The sequence below is a fragment of the Notechis scutatus genome, chromosome 2 (genome assembly GCF_049901735.1).
Source record: "Notechis scutatus isolate UNSWTSFEM ecotype Mainland chromosome 2, rNotScu1.2, whole genome shotgun sequence".
NCBI classification, from domain to species: Eukaryota; Metazoa; Chordata; class Lepidosauria; order Squamata; family Elapidae; genus Notechis; species Notechis scutatus.
The window spans coordinates 248,245,443-248,268,350 of NC_142010.1; the positions used below are offsets into that span (position 1 = coordinate 248,245,443).

The 22,908-nt window shown below is 43.4% G+C and overlaps 1 protein-coding gene across 2 annotated transcripts in view; it reads left to right on the forward strand.

Annotated features, from left to right (window-relative positions):
* Positions 1-22,908, forward strand: part of RANBP3L (RAN binding protein 3 like) — a 66,885-nt gene that overhangs the window by 14,009 nt on the left and 29,968 nt on the right. For both annotated transcript variants that reach the window (XM_087958514.1, XM_087958513.1), the window contains exons 2-8: positions 11,873-11,928; positions 15,545-15,581; positions 16,194-16,268; positions 17,650-17,721; positions 19,913-20,049; positions 20,539-20,621; positions 21,486-21,570. In XM_087958514.1, the coding sequence (XP_087814640.1) occupies positions 11,873-11,928; positions 15,545-15,581; positions 16,194-16,268; positions 17,650-17,721; positions 19,913-20,049; positions 20,539-20,621; positions 21,486-21,570 (545 nt within the window). The remainder of the gene's footprint in view (positions 1-11,872; positions 11,929-15,544; positions 15,582-16,193; positions 16,269-17,649; positions 17,722-19,912; positions 20,050-20,538; positions 20,622-21,485; positions 21,571-22,908) is intronic.

The window sequence follows — 22,908 nt, forward strand, 5'->3', positions numbered from 1 at the left end:
AGGAACATGTTATGCACATTTCTCTGATGAAGGTGATTTTCTTACAATTTTTTTCCATGGTATCTGGAATCTTCCCACATAATAAAAGATGGATGGAATTCTGGTCACGCATATCTAAGTCAAAATTATTATGGAAATATAGATACACTTTTAATGGGAGCCATTCTTCAGCTCAGAGGTTCTCCAATTATGAAATATTGCAAGCAATTTGGAGGAGTTGCAAATAATTTGGAAGGTCACAATTTTTTTTAATCCCAATCAGATTTGCATAGGAAATGTGGGAACCCATCTAACATTCTGATTTTATACGTACAAACTGTACAGCAAAATTTGAGGATTTCTCTGATATGGAGATTAACATGTATTTATTTATTAAACACATTTATTTCATGGTCAACCTTAATGACAACAACAACAAAAATTTGTTTTATTTATTTATTATTTTAGGGAGCTGTAGCAGCAGTGCAAATTTAAGCATCACTTGATTAGGCAAATAGACTAATGAGGTATAATTAGTATAGACCCATTTAATCAACGGATCAGTCCAGAGTTTTTGAACAATAGCTGCCAGTATTCCTAAGCACTTTGGCCAAAGGAATCCATCTGTTGTTCTTTAATATAACACAGTGATGTCCCCTCATGTTCAGTGCCATTCAGAAATCAACCAATCACGAACACCTCCTCAGTTCCTCCCAACTCAGAGCTTCAGCTATTTTTAAAAAAAAATGCTTCTAATTTTGGTATAGAAAAATGTTTGACTCTTGCCAACTTTCAGTGGCCTTGAAGTTTTGGTACACAATGATTTATCAATATCTGATCATACTCAGTCAGGGGTATTGTTTTTCAAAATCTTTTCTCCTGCCTCCTTCCTCCTCCTATCTTGCTTTTTTTTTTTTTTTCCTCCCAGAGGCTCAAGGTCATTCTTCCTCCACTTTTATTTTCACTAGGATGATTTTGTAAGGGAGGTTAAGGCTGAGACATAATAAGCAACAGACCATCCGGGCAGATATTCTGGCTGAGTGTGGACTGCATTATTCTAATTCCAGTCCAACATCATAATCACTACCCCACTCTATCCCATTGCTGTTTAAACTTGTTCAAAAGCCAGCACAGAGCTTATTCAACCTTAGTCATCTTCCTCACTCTGTTGAAAAATAATGCCCTGGTATTATACTATATATTAGTATAGAATTATACTAATGGAATAATTATATTCAATCATACTGTTAAGTATGGAGAATAACAGAGACCAGACATCTGACCAGTGACTTCAACTCTTTAATAAAGTTATAGAACATAACAGAGCAATGTTATGGGCAGCAGTAACCCTTTATAGGGTTAGCTGCTGCCTTATTAACCAATGAAAATGTGCAACAAGTTCAAACCACTGACCAATAAGGACAGTCCCAAAAGTGGCCAATCAGGGACTGGTTCTGGCCCAATCCCAAGTTGTTGTATAAGGACCAATCAAGTGTGCAGGTTTTCAACCCCTATTTTGCATTTAGGTTATTCACTTTTATTGATTCACAACACCCCTCCCCTTGGGTTCCGCTTGAGGGGAGCTGTGATAAAATCTCAAGATAGGCAGGCCGCTTGGTCTGCCTGGATGATTTCCGAGGCTCCACCTGGTTTTGTCCAATGTCCGGTTCCGGTGGAGCGTTTGGATGACCTTTGTTAGATTCTATTTTGCTGCACGGCGATTCCGTGCTGCATTCACTGTGGTTGTCTCTGCTACTGCGTGTTTCTTCGGGGTTTTGCAGTTCGTTTTCCCCGTATTAAAGTTCCCTGAAGAAGTCAACTCCCTCCCCGCTTCACGCCCGGTGCTTCGCTGGGCTGTAGGGCTCCCGTTGACCTGCTATTAGTTGTATCAAAGTCAATTCCTCGATACTCCCTCCCCTTGAGTTGGTGAACCGGGAAGTCATGGCCGCTGGGTGGTAATCTCGATCGGAGCTGGTCTATGTGGCGTTTCCACACCCTCCCATCGTCTGTTAGCAGGCGGTAAGATCTAGGCCCGGTGAGGTGGGTAACGGTTGCGGGTATCCATAACGGTCGCCGGAAAAGTTTTTGGCAAAGATTAAATCGCCTACCTTAAATTCCCGGCATTTGCTGCTGGAGCCGAAAGGTTTTTCCGGTGCGAAAGCGGGTGGAGCTGGTCAAGGTGCGATCGTATTTTCCGCCCCATATAAGAAGTTCAGCGGGTGTTTTGTTGGTCACGCTGTGGGGCGTGATGTGCTGCAATAAGAGGATTCGATTGATTTTCTCGTCGATGTTGCCAAATTCCATTTTGTGCAGGGTCTTCTTCACAAATTGTACCATGCGTTCTGCACGTCCATTCGCTGCAGGGTGCGCGGGCGAGGTTAGCGCATGGCGGATGCCCCGATCAGCAAGATATTGTTCAAAGGGCAATGCAGTGAACTGTGGACCGTTGTCCGAGACCAACACGTCCGGAAACCCGTGTGTGGCAAATAGTCTGTTTAATTTATTAATAACTGAGTCAGTTGTAGTTGTGTGCATTCGATGAATCTCGAGCCAGTTAGAATAGGCGCGACAGTAATCAAGAAAGTGTGACCTTTGGTAGGCCCCGCAAAGTCAATATGAATACAGGACCACGGTCCCCTGGCGCTTCCCATTCGGTTGGGCTTGCTTTAGGTGGGGCGTTGCTGACCTCCTGGCAGCGTTGGCACGTAGCGACCCAGGCCTCGATTCTTTGTCGATTCCTGGCCACCAAGCATAGCTGCGTGCGAGTGATTTCATCCGCACAATGCCCGGATGTCCCTCATGCAATACCGCCAACACAGTCTGTTGCAATTTGTCAGGGATTACGACTCGATCGCCCCACAAGATACAGCCTTTTTGGGAAAACAGCTCGGTTTGGCGGGCTTTGAGGGCGCCCATTCAGGTGCAATTTGGTCCGTCGGCCACCCCTTTCAACCCAGCGTAGTATGTGTTGCAGAACTGGGTCACGTTTCGTTTAAAAGCAATGTCTCTAGCCGTCCAAGGGTGGTGCCTGTAGAGCTTCAATCTGTAGTGTTGAGAGGATTGGGGCTGGATCCACAACAGCGCCTGGGAGCGGTGCTCTGCTCAATGCATCGGCGTGAGAATCGATTTCCGGGCGGTGTTGCAAGGTGTAGTTGTAGGCCGCCAGGAATTCAGACCAACGGGTCATTCTGAGGGACAATATATACGGGGTTGGTTTATTACCCGCAATGATCCCCAGTAGCGGTTTGTGATCAGTGATTATTGTAAACGCACGGCCATAAACATATTCGTGAAATCTTTTAACTGCAGCAACAATAGCTAAAGCTTTTGTCCAGCTGACTATAATTTCGCTCAGCTTTAGCTAAGGTTCGAAAAAAACCGCGATGGGGGCCTCCGCTCCGTTTGGTAACACGTGGGCCAGAATTGCCCAACCCCAAAGGTGATGCATCACACGTGATAGTGAGTGGCAGAGTCTCGTTGTACTGCATAAGTACTGAATCAGAAGTTAGCAATTTCTTTACTTGTTGGAAAGCATGTTGTTCCCGTTGTCCCCAAACCCACGTTGCTTTTTTGTCTAATAGTCTATGCAATGGTTCAGCTACTGTTGCTTTGTGGGGTAAAAACACATTATAGAAATTGATAAGTCCAAGGAACGCCTGTAGGTCTGCCTTGTTCCTTGGAGTGGGTGCCTTTTAATTGCTCGTAATTTGTCTTCGGTGGGATGAATTCCTTGGCTGTCCAGGAGGTATCCCCAAAATTCTACTTTTTCGGTACATAATTTGCATTTATCTTTTTTTACTCTGAGGCCTGCATTTTGGAATCTTCGTAAAACTTCTCTGAGTCGCTTTTTCTAGGATGTCTTTGTTAGGTGCGGCATGAGTACATCGTCGAAATATGGGACAACGCCTTTTATCCCTTGTAACAACCTTTCCATTAAACTCTGGAAGATTCCAGGGCGACGCTTACCCGAATTGGAGCCGGTTGCATTTAAATGCGCCTATGTGTTACGATCGCTTGCGCCTCGGCTATGGTTGGGTCTACAGGCAATTGTTGATACGCCTGGGCTAGATCTAGTTTGGCAAAACTTTCCCGCCGCCCAGGAATGGAGTAAATGTTGCACTACCGGTACTGGATAAGCACTTTGCTGCAGTGCGTGGTTTAATGTGGCCCGGTAGTCTCCACAAATTCTTAGGGACCCATCAGGCTTGATAGGCGTCACTATCGGGTTTCCCAACGGGGCGTGGTCGGTGGGTTCCAGTACGCCCTGCGCTATCAGCTTATCGAGTTGTTCGTCGATTTTAGGTTTTAAGGCTAACGGCACCTGACGCGCTTAAGGCGGATGGGTGCTATTTCAGGGTTCAAGTTAAACGAGATTGGGGTCCCCTTATACTTGCCTAGTCCGTTCGCAAACGTCTTGGAATTCTTGCACGAGTGCTTCTTCCCAATCGACGCCGCCTTGTGGACTCCGGCCACAGTGATTCCGAGCGGCCTGAACCATTGGAGGCCTAGAGACCAGGCCTGTCGCGATCCACGACAGTCAGTGGTAGTGCGACGGTGCGGTCCTTGAATGAGACCTGAATCTGCGGGACCCGACGACGGGATTCGGTTGCCCTGATAGTCTTTGAGTATAACCCTTTGAGGGTTAAGGTCTTGGCGGCGAATCGTTGGAAGGAGCTGTTGGAGCGTTTTCCACGACACCATAGAGAGGGAAGATCCCGAGTCTACCTCCATCACGCACGGTTTGTTTTCGATGGCGACCTTTACTCGGATTTTCCCAGCATCAAGGGATGTAGCGTGGCCTATGGTGATTGTTTGGTGGGTCTCTTCCCGCCGGGTTTCTTCACGCCTGGTGGAAGTGGTGGACGGTTTGTTTCTGTAGGAGTGGTTTAATTTTTTCTCGGTGTGTGCGAAGAATCCTGAAGACTGGCATTCGGCCTGTCGGGGTTTGGAGTTTTGTTTGCTTCTGCAAACCTTTGCGATGTGACCTCGTCTCCGCACCGGCAGAGCGCGTCGAGGAATTTGCAGCCGGATCGTGGGTGATTGGATCCACAACCGGCACACGGTCGAAAGGAGGTTGCGTGGACTGATCTCGCTCCGTTCGCAGTCGGTTGACCTCTTCCTCATCGCTGTCGGACGGGGACTCTAGGTCTTCGTGGTGAGTTGATACCGGGTGTCTCTCTGTGCGAGGCGAGGTATCCGTGGCGAGTTTACGTAGCGGTGCGTTGGTACGGCGCATTCGGCTGCTGACTTCTTGGTTGCCTCTGCTGCCGAGGCTTCTTTAAGGGCATCGGTGAGACTGATGTCCCTCTTAGCCATAATTTTACTCTGGATCGTGCCATCTTCTAGGCCCAGAACCAAACGGTCCCGGAGAGCTTCTTCTAAGTCGGCGAATCCGCAGAGGCCTCCAAGGTTTCGGAGGTCCGCGATATAATCAGCGAGGCTTTCACCTTTCTGTTGGTCCCTCCGGTAATATTCGTGTCTTGGACTAAGGTTGGCACTGTGGGCGCGTAGTGAGCCCGTAGTAAAGGCTCGAGGACGTCCCAGTCCATCTCTTTTACCTCTGCTGGCTTGGCAAGTGACTTTGCCATTTTAAATACGGTAGGGCCGCAATGGGTTAGAAATATAGCTCTTTTTTTTTCCGGCTGTTGCATTTTTCAAATTGTTGGTCTCCAGAAACATCTGGAACCTATCCATATACGACTCCCAGTCTTCGGTCTCTGGGTCGAATGGAGCGGGTGGTACGACACCGCTGGCCATGTTGCCGTTGATGGTGCGTGTTCAACCACGTGCTCTGTTAGTTGCTCTGTAGGTTAGTCAGCTCTTCGGTCTCCGGATCCCATCCTCGTCGCCAGTGTTAAGTATGGAGAATAACGGAGACCAGACATCTGACCAGTGACTTCAACTCTTTAATAAAGTGATAGAACATAACAGAGCAATGCTATGGGCAGCAGTAACCCTTTTATAGGGTTAGCTGCTGCCTTATTAACCAATGAAAATGTGCAACAAGTTCAAACCACTGACCAATAAGGACAGTCCCAAAAAGTGGCCAATCAGGGACTGGTTCTGGCCCAATCCCAAGTTGTTGTATAAGGACCAATCAAGTGTGCAGGTTTTCAACCCCTATTTTGCATTTAGGTTATTCACTTTTATTGATTCACAACACATACTACCGTGTTTCTCCAACAATACGCCCCCACATAGGAAGTCCCAGCATGTTTTCTAGGCATAAGGTGAAATTAAGCCCCTCCCCCCAAATTTAGGCCTATTTTAAAACAGGTGAAATAAGGGGGGAGGGCGGGGGGAACTTGCCGTTGGGAGTGCCCCGCAGACAGCCACGCCTCACCACCAGCTGCTTCTAATGGCCGATTATGGAGCACAGAGGGCTTCCTACCCCCGCCAAGCGCCTTTGCTGCAGACCCAGGTATGGTGCTGGTTGCAGGCCGGGTCAGTGGGCGGGCAGCGGCGGCGTGGATGTTAGCCTCAGCGGGGCACTTTACATCGTGAGAACTTCGGTGCCCACCACTGCTGCTTCCTCCGCCGCCGTTGCTTTCCTTTCTGCCCGTGCCCCTGCCGCGTTTGGAGTGCTGTGCATTCCTCCACCAGCAGCGTTTCAGCCACTTCTCGGGTGGGGGAACCGCCTCCGTAGCTTCCATGATTCCTGCCGCTGCTGCCGCTGTTGTTGGAGATGGTGCTGGCAAGAAAGGCGGGGGTAGGGAGCCCTCCGCGCTCCTCCATGATCAGCCGTTAAGAGTGGCTGGTGGCAAGGCATGGCTGCCCGCAGGACGCTCTAGGCGAGGGTGTGCGGGAGGGGGAGAAATTAAGTCACCCCCAAAAAGAGGGCCTAGCCGTTTTTTTGAGGGCCCGGCCTTATTTTCTGAGAAACACGGTACTAATTTTTTTAATGTTGTAACTACATTTATAGATTAGTTGAAAAGAGACAAAGGAGCAAATTAAGATGAGATTTACTAAGATGGAGAAGGATCCTGGAAATCCTAAGTAAAACAGTTAAAGAATCGAAGTACATTCAGCTTGCAAAAAACGTGACTGAATGGAGATATGTAACCAGTCTTCAACCTATTTGCCAAAGCACTAGAAGGCAAGAGAAGAAACAAGGGATGGAAACTAACCAAGGAGAGATTCAACCTGGAACTAAGGAGAAACTTCTTAACAGTGAGAACAATTAACTAGTGGAACAGCTTTGCCTTCAGAAGCTGTGGGTGCTTCATCACTGGAGGTTTTTAAGAAGAGGCTGGACAGACGCATGTCTGAAATAGCATTGGCATCGGGCCTCTGCCTCAGCAGGGGGTTAGGCTAGAAGACCCTTCCAACTCTGTTATTCTGTTAGGTAAATATCTGAAAGGCTGTTCTTGAGAAGCGGGAATGCACTTAATCTCTATTGCCCTAGAGGGCAGGATTTGAACCAGGAGATAAAAATTACAAAGAAGAAAGTTCAGATTGCCCTTCAGGAAGAATTCTCTGATTATACAAACTGCCAGCCAAGGGAACAGGCTGCCAATATGGCAGGACTGGTTCTCCTTCACTAGAGGCCTTGAAATAGAGTTGGAAGTTTATTTTCCAGAAGTGCTGTAGTAGATCCTGTACTGTGTTGAGAATTGATATGATGTTCAGCTTCTGATATTAAAGATGCTTCCAGATACAACTTTTGGGGGAATGATGTCCCCCCTCCCCCAGAAAATGCCATATTTCATCTGAAATCATGCAGAAAAGTGTCATACTTTTGATTGATACAATGACAGGGCGCCCAACAGTTTCCTCCCTTATATAATTTTTTTCCTAGGATTGTTCCATCAGTTCTATACATTTTTACCCACCTTTGGATGAGAACTTGAAATATTTGTATAGTATAGGAGAATCTATAGAGATCTCTAAAGATCATATGTAATTATGATCTTTTTATAGTTTTGGAAGAAATGTACATTCATGTGTTTAAGTCTGTAGAGATTCTCAGTCATCCAGGTCATGGTTGTCCCAAAGGTGCTTTTTTCAGGAGGCAACTGGATTTTCTTGTTTTTTCTTTGAAGACGTTTCACTTCTCATCCAAGAAGTTTCTTCAGCTCTGACAGGATAGTGGGGGTTAAGAGTTGTAAATCTAATCTTACAAAGCTTCTCCTCTGGAAATATTGAATTGCTAACTAGGGCATACAAAACCTTTGCTAGACCAAGAGTCGAATACAGCTCATCTGTCTGGAATCTGCACTGTATATTGGACATTAATACAATTGAGCGAGTCCAGAAATATTTCACGAGAAGCCTACTACACTCCTCTGCTTGCAACAGAATACCCTATTTCACCAGACTTGAAATTTTGGGCTTGGACAATCTTGAACTACGTCGCCTACGGTTGGACTTAAGCGTAGTACACAAAATTATCCGGTACAATGTCTTACCAGTCAATGATTACTTCAACTTCAACCACAACAATACAAGAGCACACAACAGATACAAACTCAATGTTAACCGCTCCAAACTTGATTGCAGAAAGTACAACTTCAGCAACAGAGTGGTCAATGCCTGGAATGCACTACCTTACTCTGTACTTACATCCTCAAACCTCCACTCCTTTAACCTCAAACTATCCACTATTGACCTCACCCCATTCCTAAGACGTATGTAAGGGGCGTGCATAAGTGCAACATTGTGCCTCCCATCCCTGTCCTATTGTCCCCATTTAATCGTACCTATTTTCTGTATTCTTACTCATGTTTATACTTATACCTATTATTTTGTAAGCAACTGACAAATCAAATAAATTAAATAAATAAAATATTTCTTGCAGACAGCTGGTCATTTGCATCCTTTTAGAGTAGGGCTGTCAAAGTCCTGGCCCATGGGCTGGATGCGTCACGTGCTGGCCATGCCCATATCCAGTTTAGCAAAGGGGGGAAAGTCCCAATATGTCACGTGACACCACCATGACGATGTGAGTTTGACACCTCTGTTTTAGAGGGTCATTGAAGCACTTGGAGGTTTACCTGTGTCCTCAGGGTCACCTGAGTAGTGCTCCTAGTTTCTGTAGCCTGCAGTTTTTTCTCTGGAAATCCATTCTACTCCCACACCATTCAAAGGGTGTCCCACACTATTCATGTGTTTATATATATGCTCACACACAAAGAGTATCCTGTAAAGTGCCATTTTTACACTTGGGAAGGGTTTCTGAATATTCCAGCTTTACTAAATGTACCAATTAAGCCCAAGTTATCTATAAATATCTTAAATATAAGTGTGATGAATCAGTTAATATGTTCATATGTTTTCCTTGAGGTATACTCAGACGTGTTATTCGAGTCTTGTGGGATGATTCAAACTGGGCCCAAATTATAGCTTTGTGAGCTAGCTTAATCTGTTGTTCTTTAAATATGCAATTCAGTTTTCAATAACTCCCTGAAGGAATAGAATTCTGCCCATGTTTCTGCAGTTCAAGGCTATAATTATTAATAATTTGGGATAAATATTTTATTATGTTCTTATAAATTGAGTCCTGTGTACAAGCAAACAGCATGGCCTTTTAAAAATGATTTATGATTACACATGATCTCTATTGGATTTTCACACTAACATTACTTCTAGTAAATGTCAAATAATAATCCTTTGCTTTCAAGATGAACAGTCAATGGTTCACTGGATATTTTAGTCTCTACTGAAAGAGAGGGATGCCTTTACTAGTGAAAATGTTGGACTAAGACCAGGGAGAACCTGAAGCAGTCCAAACTCATCCATGAAATCTCAGTAGGGGCCTTTGGGCATGCCTCTCTCTCAGTCCATGGGGTGTCTGAGGGAAAAATTGAGTGGAGAATAAAATGAACCAGGGGTGCCAATCTCACAGCCCGTAGGCCGGATGCTGACCACCCCCACCCCCGGTTTAGCGAAGGGGGAAAAAGTCATGATATATCACATGGCAACAATATGACATCATGAGTTTGACACCTGGCCACTAGAGCATGGATGTCAAACTCATCATGTTGTCATGTAATGTATCCAGTGGTGGGATTCAAAAATTTTTACTACCAGTTCTGTGGGTGTGGTTGGTGGTCGTGGCAGGGGAAGGATACTGTAAAATCTCCAGTCAGAGGGGGTATTTGCTGGTTCTCCAAACTACTCAAAATTTCTGCTACTGGTTCTCCAGAACTGATCAGAACCTGCTGAATACTGAACTGATCAGAACCTGCTGAACATTTCATGACATTTTTTCTCTTCATGGAGCTGGGGTGGGCTTGGCCTGTGCGTGACACATCCGGCCCACAGACTGCAGTTTGATACCCATGCACTAGAGCAGCGGTTGCCAACTGTGGGCCACGGCCTACTGGTGGGCCGTGAGAAAATTTTGGTGGGCCACAGAGAAATCCCACCCCCAGAGCATCCCTCAAAGCAATTAATCCAGGCTGCGCAGAAACACAAGGTTGTGCCATCCACATGGCCCGTAGGAACACTCCCCACCCACTCACTCCTTACCCGGCAAACTTGCCTGCTAAAATTGCTATTTTTCCTTTTTCTGACCATCATCTGTTCTGCTGTGCCGGGTGATTTACATTAGCTAGGAAGCAGGAAATGGTCAGATTTCTTGCTTTCTAGCTAGTCTTTAGATCTTCAGCTCTGCTTTTAAGCACAGCCGAACCTTCTTTAGGACTGAAGGTTCTGTTATTCAGTGCAGACTCACAGCAAGCAAATTTGAGAGACTGAGCTAGCCGATGGCAGATAGATAGATCACCAAATGATTCTGTGAGCAACTCAATCTGCCTGCCTGCTTTGCCTGATTTTGAGTAAAAGTTGCTCTTTTTTAATAAAAAATTCAATATTTATATACATGGTGTGTTGAGTTAATTTTGTGAATTTGCTTGCAAGCAAATTTTATGTGACAGGCTGAGCAAGCCAACGGCAGATAGATAGATTTCTGAATGAATCTGTGATTCTGTGAGCAACTCAATCTGCCTGCCTGCTTTGCCTGATTTTGATTTTTTTTATAAAAAATTCAATATTTATATAAATATTTATAATATTTACATACAAGCCATGCCCAGCCAGTCACATGACCACCAAGCCACACCAACAAATTAGGCCATGCCCACAGAACCGGTTAGTAGTCCCTGGGATTTAAAATTATGAGTTTGGTGGTCCCTGAGGTCCAAAAGGTTGGCGACCCCTGCACTAGAGGAAAGGGAGGAAATCAATTAAACAAACAAACAATATAGTGTTAATTTTAGACAAATGGGATAGATTTTGCCTAATCTATGAGAGCAATACTTTCTGACATATAGAAAGTACATGTAATAATAAAAAATGATTGTACCTAATTACAGTCTGTCTGTGGAACACACTTGCAGTCTGAAACTAGGAGCAGCAATAACTATATTCTCAGGTTCTAGGGCATAGTGGAATTCTGTGTTCATATTTTCTCAAGTTAGAAGTCTGTAGCTGAATCACATATGCGTTTTTGTACACATCATCTGAATTATTTAGAAAATTCTACATTTTCAATAAGTGTAGTGGTGGCACAGTGGTTAGAGTGCAGTATTGCAGGCTAATTCTGCTGACTGTCATGGGATCAATCCTCATTGGCTCAAGGTTGACTCAGCCTTCTGTCCTTCCAAGATGGGTAAAATGAGGACCCAGGTTGTTGGGGGCAATATGCTGACTCTGTAAGCCTCTTAGAGAGGGCTGTAAAGCACCATGAAGCGGTTTATAAATCTAACTACTATTGTTATTGCTGTATCTGCAACCCTAAATAGAAAAGGTGACCCCTGCAGATTTGAAAACAATGTGATTTTGAAGACCAAATAATTGCTTTTTTCAAGAGAAAAGAGGAAAACAATAGAAATCTGCAGTCAACAAACTGGTCTACATGATTTCATGTTGGGATTTTCTGTTCTACTTCCAGACATTTCAGTGATTGCACAGCCCATGTTTGTCTTCAAGAAGGAGCGACCTTGCAAGGTGAGAACTGAAACTCCTCCAATCCTTCTGGCATTTGTTTAAGATAATTTACTCAGCCTACGTGGATCCACATAGTGGGTGAAGTGGGATTGCCAATTTATTTGAATGTCTGTGTCAACTTCAAAGCGGAATTGTGTTGATTTCAACTGTTGCCGCTTCTCAGTTGCCATACAGACTGTGGAGAAGGGGAGCTACCTGTGGAATGCCAGTTCCAGCCAGCAAACAATGACAAGAATCCATTTCTGTGGGAACCAAGGTCGTTCAGCCATCTGGGTTACTAAGGCTAAAGGTTTTACTGCTGCTAAAACAATATGGGGACCAGTGGTGGTATGCTGTCGGTTCACACCGGTTCTAGCAATCTGGTAGCAGTTGGCCCTGCCCACACACCCCCACTCTTTGCTGTCCTGTATTTCCTGTCTTTGTAGCTCAGCTGATAGGCATGGCAGAGTGGATTGCCGCGCCTCAGCTGTTTTACTCACCAGCGCTGACAGTAAGGTAAGTTTTCATGCTTAAAATTGCCCATTTTAGAATGCTCTGCATGCACCCACAGAACCAGTAGTAAAATATTTTGAATTCCGCCACTGATTGGGAGTGCTAATTGAACAATGTGACACGAACTAATGAGGGGAAGGAAAATTGATTCTATGCAAAAATCATGGGGATTAATTAGAGTTGGTTTTGCTTTCAATTTGTGCCAATATGATGTATTTGATAAAGTTTAGTAGAAAGAGACCGGAAAGTTTCAAGTCTGCTTGGTTCGGTTCGTCAATTGGGATCTTGACAGTCTGCATAGAAACAGTATCTTCAGAAAGAGAAATACTAATTGACTTATCTTATCTTATCTTATCTTATCTTATCTTATCTTATCTATCTTATCTTATCTTATCTTATCTTATCTTATCTTAGTGAATCGTCTGTATACACAAACTATTTATGGTAGTGTGATTGGGAAAACATGGATTAATGTGATGTTCTATTTAGGTCCATGTTTGTACGTACATAGATTCCCGCTTCCCCCCATGTTGTTCTGCATAAGCATGAAGTATCAACAGGTTTGATTGCTCTTTCTCCTTTAATTGAATTCAGAATAATATTTAAATTGAGCTCCTTCCAGTTCACGTCACACTAACTCAGGTGCAGTCAGAAAGAAGTTTTCACTGAATGCTTGGTATGAATGGAAAACAAACATTCATAATTAATATTATGTAATTAGCAATAAGATTAATGAAATTTGTTGTGTGTGTGGTGAACTGTTGCTCTTTTTGGCTCAAGAGGAGCCAAAAATGGTGGCACTGTCTTCCACAGGAGGTACCATCCATTCAACTTCCGGCCTAGCCTTACTAACTAGGAATTAGGGGAGCTGAAGCCTATATATCTAAACAATAGGGGAATCTGCCATAATCTCCAGTGTACTTTCCAAAACTTTGAATGATATAGACAGCCACATAGAATATAAACACTCAACAAGCACACTGTGCAAAGGCTCAATGATGGCTTGGATTCATGACTCCCAAGTGTTGTGCAAAGACAGGGGTGGCTGCTGAAGGTTTGTAGGGGTTTGGGATTCTGTGCAGTTTGGAAAAACCCCAAATTCAGCTCCTGGCTGGCCCTGCTCACCTCACCTCGCCCCTCCCAGGAGTCCCCATGCAGTCCATTTTGGATGCAGGTAAGTGCAGGGCACACATGGAGGCTCGGGGAGGGTGAAAAATGGGCCTCCTGGAAGTTTGGGAAGGCTGGAAATCGGCCCGTTTCTGGTTTCCAGGGAGCCTGCGGAGCCCAGGGAGGCTGCTTTTGCCCTGCTGGAAGCTCGAGGAAAGTCTCCGGAGCCCGGGGAGGGCAAAACGCCCCCCCTGCCATCATGCAGGAGGCTGACTAGGCCACGCCCACCATGGCCACACCTATCCAGCAACTGGGCAGAGAACCCTTTGCTAAAATTTTTGAAGCCACCCCTGTGCAAAGATTATTACTTCATGAAAAAGCAGGAAGAGAAAGCTATGGATTTGAGCCACTAAAAAAGGCACTTGCAAATTTGTGCTGACAGCCCTCAACTACCATATTTTTCACACTATAAGACACATCTAGGTTTAGAGGAGGAAAACAAGAAAAAAAAATATCCCGCTTCTGCTGCCTCCGCTGGGGAATGCAGGAGCCTTTGGCGCTGATCAGCTGATCAGCGATTGGATTGGCCTCCCGGAATACCGCCGACCAGCTGTTCCAGCAGGGATCACTGCTGCCATTTGCCGCTGCTGCCTGTCACCAGCACACCAACCCGCTCTGTAAAAGGACCCCGCTGCTGCAGCCTGGTCTGTGACACAATATTCGCTCCATAAGACGGACAGTCATTTCCACCCACTTTTGGCAGGGGGGGAACTGTGTCTTATGGAGGGAAAAATACAGTAATTCCTTTCTTTGACTTCACTCTCTTTTTGCAATAATTAGACTTATATAAACAAATTGTTTCTTGCCTGGAAAACTGGTTTAGTTATGCTGGGTCAAGAACAGGGGTGGGATACTACCGGTTCCGCCTGGCTCCATAGAATTGGTAGCTCTGAAGAGTAGCAGACACCGAACTGGTTCTGTGCTTACTGCTGTTTGGCCCATCCGCCTGCCCGGGCTCTTATCTGCCCTTTATTTCCTGCTTTTTCAACCTCAGCTGCTTTGCGCGGCACAGCTGAGGTTGAAAAAGCAGGAAAAAAGAGGCTTTTCAAACACTGCGCACCTGCATGCAGCGCTTTTCAGCTGTCTGGGCGGCACAGCTTAAGTTTTTTTACACACAGCGTGCGTCTAGCGCGCATGCGAGCCAATGGTGGGATTCAAATGTTTTTACTACCGGTTCTGTGGGCGTGGCTTGGTGGGTATGGCCATGTGACTGGGTGGGTGTGGCTTTTTTTTTTGCTTTTTTGCTGCCCCCACCCATCTTTCTAGCCTCAAAGGAGCCTCTGGGGGGCATTTTTACTCCCCTAAAGCTCTTCTGAGGCTCAGGAAGGAAAAAAACAGAGCATGGGAGGGGCGCGCAACACCTCTTCAAGCTCCGTTTTGGGAGCTTCCTAGCCTCAGAGGAGCCTCTGGAGCGGGCATTTTTGCTCCCCTAAGGCTCCTCTGGGGCTCTGGAAGGCAAAAAATGGACGGGGGGCTGAGCTCCTCCCTCCATTTTTTGCCTTCCTGGGCCTCAGCAAGAGGAATCCCAACATAGCTGATCTATGCACAGCTGATTGTCGGGAGGGAAAAAAAGAAAGAAATACCTTAGGTGAATGTCAGGCAAGCGGGTAAGCGAGCATCGGGTGGGAGGGAGATCGGATCGGGGGCATGGCCAGCTAGAACTTACTACCGGTTTGGCGACCCACACCAAATTCTTGCTACCAGTTCACCCAATCCGGTGCAAACCAGTTGAATACCACCACTGGTGCGCACGAAGCATACATGCGCGCACAAAATGTAGTCACCGAACTGGTAATAACACCGGTTGAATCCCACTCCTGGTCAAGAGATCAATGACAAGCTTGGCAAAAGGAGTTGGACAGTCTGAATGTCCACCTTATCTAATTAAAAAAAAAAACCAACTGTTGACATCTACAACTTTTCACTTAAGATTTAACCAATCCTTCTTTTTGTTCAGAGGCCTGCAGAAGATCCAGTGCACAAGACTGAAAACGGTAAACATGATTTTTGTTCAGAAATCTTCCTTGGCAAACTTGTGGAAAGGGTAGGAGGTTAGAACTCTTGAACCTCAGAATCCAAATACAGGTAGACTTCATCTTGCCACCATTCATTTAGGGACCTTCAAAGTTACAACAGTCCTGAAAAAGATGACTTACAACCAGTCTTCACACCCCACGGATTCTTTCTGTTGCTGAGCAAGTCATGCTTGTTTTTATGATCTTTTTTGCCATAGAGGTCAAGAAAATCAGGGTTGCCGTTAAGCAAATCATGCAGTTGTTAAGTGAATCCATCTTCCCCCATTGATTTTACTTGTCAGACGCCATTTGGGAAGGTCACAAATGGAGATTACCATGATCCATTGGGTGCTGCAACCATCGTACATACATGCCAGTTGCCAAGGGTGTGAATTTTGATCACGTGGCCATGGGGATGCTGCCATGGTCGTAAGGGCAAGGACCAGTTGTAAGTCATTTTTTTCAGTGTTGTAATTTCAAACAGTCGCTAAACAAATGCTTGTAAGTTGAAGACTACTTGTATATTACTGGGATTTGCTGGAATTTGATATTATTATCATGTGTTCTGTTTTGTTTTGTTTTTGCCCTTAGTTCCCAGTGGATCCAGAAAACGTGCAAGAGCTTCATATTCTTCTTTTCAGTCCTCCGAGTTGGAGTCCTATAGAGGTATGGCTTCTCCCTTAATCATTTGTTTACGTTCCATTTACATTGGCAAGTGCAGTTTTTCCAAAATTTGGTTTCAAATGTTACATCCCTGAAGTCCCGAATGCCATGCTTTTATTTCTAACCATTTAAAAAAAATTGGCTTGAAATAAATGATAGCAGAATGACAGTAAGGGGGAGATTATATGAATAATAAAATACCGAAGCCTATCTTACTTGTTAGCGAAAATAAGTACCGGTATAACTACGTCAGCATTCAACTATAAATAAATTATGATGGTATGAAATGTAAAATGCTACTGGGGAAAAAAAACCCACTGTATGTTCCAAGAAACAAGTAAGAAAATCATCCTTTATCATCATTCCATCATTTCCACCTTCTCAACCAGGTAAGTTAAATGTTGATCTAGAAACTGAATACATAAAATTGATATGTAAACATATATGTTGTTTCTTCCTTTTTTCTTTATTTTCTTTCCATCCCTTTCTTCTTCTTCTTCTTCTTCTTCTTCTTCTTCTTCTTCTTCTTCTTCTTCTTCTTCTTCTTCTTCTTCTTCTTCTTCTTCTTCTTCTCCTCCTCCTCCTCCTCCTCCTCCTCCTCCTCCTCCTTCTTCTTCCTCCTCCTCCTCCTCCTCCTCCTCTCTTCTTCTTCTTCTTCCTCCTCCTCCTCCTCCTCTTCCTTCTTCTTCTTCTTCTTCTTCTTCTTCTTCTTCTTCTTCTTCTTCTTCTTCTTCTTCTTCTTCTTCTTCTTCTTCTTCCTCCTCCTCCTCCTCCTCCTCCTCCTCCTCCTCCTCCTCCTCCTCCTCCTCCTCCTCCTCCTCCTCCTCCTCCTCCTCCTCCTCTCCTCTTCTTCTTCTTCTTCTTCTTCTTCTTCTTCTTCTTCTTCTTCTTCTTCTTCTTCTTCTTCTTCTTCTTCTTCTTCTTCTTCTTCTTCTTCTTCTTCTTCTTCTTCTTCTTCTTCTTCTTCTTCTTCTTCTCCCCCCTTCTCAAATTAGGCTCATTCAAATTAATTTCATTATTGTGCCACTTTATTGTTCTGACAAAAAATGAGGTATCCTACTAAAATAAAATAAGTTATTATATCACAAATCCTCCTGGTCAGCTCCAGCTTCCTTGTCCTCTGTTATCCCCACCAGCTTGCTGGCTCAAAAAATATATATTTTGCAAAGGGCTAGTCTGTACCTTCAGGCTGATGATCCCTTCATTATCAATTATCTCTGTAAGAGAGCTTTGATGAGTTTAAGTGGACTAGACGCTGTTCTTGAAAAAAGAACATTAAAAGTCTTGCAAAAGCTTAAGGTGGTAAAGCTGGGTATAATGTAACATCTGGGGGGGAAAAGAACACAAATTTTGTTGAACATTTTGGAAAACCTTTTTTTTATAGTAAAGAAGAACAATGTATTCATGACTTCGGGCGTATCAGAAGATTGTATTGATGTGAAAGCAACAGAACAAGGTATGGAGAATTATTTAAATATAGCAATCTTATCCCCCATTTGGTGTGTAAAAGCTGGTAGAGAAGGAAATAGAAAAGGTAAAAGATTGAGGAAAATTGGTATAGATACTGTATCAATCAGTGACTGACACAGCTCTGTTTCTTTTCATCAGGTAGTGTTGTACTATTGTGCTGTACTGAACACTCTACCTCTTTTGGATGAGTTTGACCTTATCGGTTAGTCCTTTGCTTACGACAGTTCAAAGTTATGATGTAGCCCAGGGGTCTTCAAACTTGACAGCTTTAAGACTTATGGACTTCAACTCCCAGAATTCCTCCTCCAGTCATGTTAGTGAAGGAATTCTGGGAGTTGAAGTCCACAACTCTTAAACTGGCCACATTTGAAGACCCTTGGTATAGCCAGTGGTGGAATTCAAATAATTTAACAACTGGTTCCCCCAGGGTCAGGTTGGCTGTTGTGGGAGGCGTGGCCATCCCTATCCTCCAGCACATGCAGGACGAGCCTCCCGCAACAGCCAACCTGACCCTGGGTGAAGTGGTTGTTAAATTCCCTCCTCCCCTCCCGCTTTCAAAGTGGATCCTGCTGCGTTGCAATGGAGAAATGGGAAACGGAGGGGCTGGCACGAGGGGAGGAGGAGGAGCAGGGAGAAGAAAGAGGGAAAATGGCCTTCTCCTTCCCTCATGTCAGCTGCTCTGTTGCCCTTTTCTCCATTGCAGCATAGCACAGTCCCAGGATCCACTTTGATAGCAGGGCGGTGGTGGTAATTTAACAACCAGTTTGCCTGAATCAGTGTGAACCGGTTGAATCCCACCACTGGGTGTAGCCCCCAAAAAAGTGATTTACAACCCAGATTTGAAGTTCCACGATCCCCCTGACCAGTCATGCACTTGAGATGCTTTGGTAATTGGCCTGCATTTATAGCCGTTGGCAGGGCCCCATTAGTCACATGACTGTAATTTACAAAGTTTTTCTCAGAAGCTGGGGTTTACCTCTGCCTCATAATCTGCCCCATAGCAAACAATGGATTCCCTTAACAATTGTGGCCTTATAACAGTGGTGGGATTCAAAAAGTTTTACTACCGATTCTGTGGGCGTGGCTTGTGAGCATGATGTGGCTTGGTGGGCATGGCAGGAGAAGGATACTATAAAATCTCCATTCCCACCCCACTCCTCGGGGAAGGTTACTGCAAGATCCCATTCCCTCCCCACTCCACTAACCTGCTTTCCAGCTCCATTCTCCTGTGCAGGGCGACAAAACAAGGCCCAGCCAATCAGCTGGGACTCAGGTGGTAAAGAATAGATGGGGATGGGGCCAGTTAGAGGTGGTAGTTGCTGGTTCTCCAAACTCCTCAAAATTTCTACTACCGGTTCTCCAGAACTGGTCAGAACCTGCTGAATACCACCTCTGCATTACAACCTGCACAAAAAAGGTCATAGAATCAGATATGGCCAAATGCTGGCCTGGTTTACTACCATCATGATTTATGACCAAAATTGTGGGATCAATTACAATCATAGGCCTACTGTACAGCACATGTATAAGGCTTGAGATGCAATGATGTTGCTTTGATCAGAAGGAGCATTTTGTTTCTGTGGTGAATGCTGCTACCAGTCACTCTTCCTACAGAGGAACAACCAGCTCTTGATCTGTCACAAACCATCAGAAGAAAGAGATGTAAAGTTTCAACTTTGTGACTATTCTGGGTATGATTTGAATCTTAGAGCTTCCAGCTGTTGGTTTTCTATTCCAATTATAGCTTTTCAGATATCTGCCATAAAACTAGCTTATCAAAAACTATGTCCTTGTGTGCAAGTCTTAGACTGAGCGGCAGGTAGGTGATTCTGATATGTGACGTGTGAAAGTTCAGTGTTTAAACATCCATGTGGACGTGTGTCATATGACTTGATTTAAGCAGGTACGTCACTTCTACCTATTTACACCTTCAAAGAGAAAAGATTTAAAATGGTGCAGGGGAAATGAGAACTGTAAAATATTTGCTAAACCTGAGGGAAATCTAGCTGCCTTGGTCCTTGAGGAAGAATAATAATAGGGATATCCAGGCACTGTAGCAATCACAAAATTCTATTTTTCACTTGGAAGAGCAACTCTTAAGAAACCCAAGTATAAGAAGATTGTTGTCAGGAAAGAATAGCATGAGTTAAAATTCTTTTTCCATTTTATTTTTCAAGATCTTCCAACAAGCAACAGACAAAGAGAGGTTTTAAGGCCTGCCAGACTGCAGCTGCCACAAGTGACTAAATACAGAATAGAAAAGAAGAGAACTGATGAAAAATTTCTAGAGGAGAATCATGAAACAGACAATCAGGTAAAATATAATGCACCATCAAGAGTACATGTTCTTATTGTTGCAGCCATAAAGCATCCAGTTCACATAAGGCTTTGAAATATCCCGAAGGTACTTTTCAACAAGCAGCTGGACTTCCTTGGTTTTTTTTTTTCCTTGAAAAAGTGTTGACTCTCATCCAAGAACTAAAGAAGCTTCTTGGATAAGAAGCAAAACATTTTCAAGGGAAAAAAAACAAGAAAGTCCAGCTGCCTGTTGAAAAGCACCTTTGGGATGTTTCAAAGCCTTTTTAGGCAAATGTGCTAGCCAAATCGAACAAAATTGTTTTTCTGTTTTTTTGGGGAAAAATAGTTCCCACGAAGAGGGCAAATTTGGGTACTTACAATACAGGTTTCTTACTTCTGGAAGCTACTGCTGTAATGGATAGAATAAAAGAGGTGGGGAAGTTATCTCAATCGGTGTGTTTTAGAGTGCATGTGAAAGAAATTTGATTTAATGAATTGTTTTTAGATGTCTGAAGATACCTATGCATGGATTGATGTCTCCAAAAAGATTCCTTGCCCACTACAGATTTCAAGCTCTAGCACAATGCAGTAAGTTAATTGAAATCTATTTAAATGATGATGATCGAAAGAAAGAAATATTCAGCCATTTGGTCAACCTTTTCAATTATTCTGAAATGTAATTTGAGTTTGCCTCTTTACAACCTGGAAAAGTGAGGCATACTTTCAGATTTTGAAGTAGAGGCAAGGAAATTTCAGAAGGATGCCACCATAAAGAACAAAAGGTCAAGTCTTCAACATTTAATAGAATTATTATAGAGAGAATTTTATGAACTTTTTTCGTGAGTGAGTGAGTGAGTGAGGGAGGAAGGAAGGAAGGAAGGAAGGAAGGAAGGAAGGAAGGAAGGAAGGAAGGAAGGAAGGAAGGCTCTTTTCAAACTAATCAAGGAGAGAAGCAACTTAGAACTAAGGAGAAATTTCCTGACAGTTGGAACAATTAATCAGTGGAACAACTTGCCTCCAGAGGTTGCAAATGCTCCAACACTGGAAGTTTTAAAGAAGAGATTGGATAACCATTTGTCTGAAGTGGTATAGGGTTTCCTGCCTAAGCAGGGGGTTGGGCTAGAAGACCTCCAAGGTCCCTTCCAACTCTGTTATTCTATATTCTAATAACAGGTTTACAAGGTAAAGGATAGAATAAACTGATCTTACTATAAATAAGAATGGCAGCTCAAGGTTACAAAATAGAATGTGCAGGTTGAAATGAGATCAAAAATAACCCTGGGAGAGACAGTGGCTGGTGTCTGATTGTCTCTTTGTCTATCTTTGTCTCTCATCTATCGTCACTGTTCATAATATTTTATTAGCCATTTAGAGCCTTGGTTTTGAGCAGCGTACATACTGTTGTAATTAAGTAAGTAAACAAATACATATTCCCTTTTTTTTTAATTCAAGCAATCGATTAGCCAAAGACAGGACTGTTTCAGAAAGTGAACATTCTAACTTTGTATTTGGAGAAAATATAGTAGAAAGAGTTTTGGTAAGTATTAATGAATGCTTTAATACTAATGAATTTGTTAATGAATTTAAGTTTGAAGAAGGTTATAGTCATTTGCATTTCCCATTGTTAAATTCAAATCTAGATGATCAGGAAATAACAGTTAAAGAGGGACTTTTCTCACTTCAGACATTTCAGACATATATTTCATAATATTTGCAATACTCTTTGTGACAATAAATTATCAGTTTAAAACTTACGAGTTTGGCTCTCTCCTAGGCTGCAAAAAGCATTTTATTCTAGTATACTGTCTAAACAGCACTTGATCCAATAATAAAGTTGATATTTCAAAAATTTATGAATAATCACTTCAGCTACACCAATCAGCAGGTAATAGCCCAATCCCACCCATTAAATATTTCAGCTATTTTCTGCACACCTGTTGCTATTAAACAAATAATATCTTCAACATTGTTTGAAGCTGAAATGTTCTGTGACTGCTTGCAAGATCTCCAAGAATGGGAATCTCACCTGGGCAATCCTTAGTGATACTGACAGAGGAGAATATTTGAAATTAGGGGTCCTTGGTGCTTTCTAAACTTGGTTGTTTTCTTGCAGATGTCTCATTACCCAAACTAGATAACATGAGTGATGATCTTAATCCAGTTTTGGTAATGAAACATCTGTGAGAAAAGGACCCCTCAACCCTTAGTAAAGCAGGGGGGTTTTTTGGTAACAGTAATAATGTTTATTTGTAATATTTAGCTTAAGGATCGGCAAAGCCTAGCATCTAGCCAACTATATTCAGCCATGAGAAAAATCAAAGAGCATTCTATACAACTAAATGTGTGTGTGTAGGGGAGGAGGAATGGCAGAATGAGGTGCCTTCGGATTAGCAATTTAAAGAACAACAAAGGGATGGAAAGGGGCACAGGGTACTTCCTTAATTTTTTATCTACAGTCTATTGCCCCCTTGTGGTCAATAAGTCCCATTAGGTGCTGAAAAGTCAGTGTAATTCAATTCGTGTTTCCAACCAATAGAACTGCAAGAAATGGCACACCATTCATCCATTAAGTAATTCTATAACTGGAAAGTATTTGCATTACAAATTCAGGATCATCTAATACAACATGGTTAAAATGCTTTTATTCTCAACATCCTAAAAATACATTATTGGATATGCACATTTCTAGATGCCATGTAAAGTATGTGAATAATTGAGAATAGCCAAGTGTATCCAGAGAGCTGATAAATGTGTTACTTCATGGCTTCTTCCAATTAAATGAGAATTTATGAATCTGGGAATAAGTGTTGGAACCATATACCGTCCCCTTACCCAATTTGGCACAAAGATCCTATGCTGTATTAAGTAAGACATT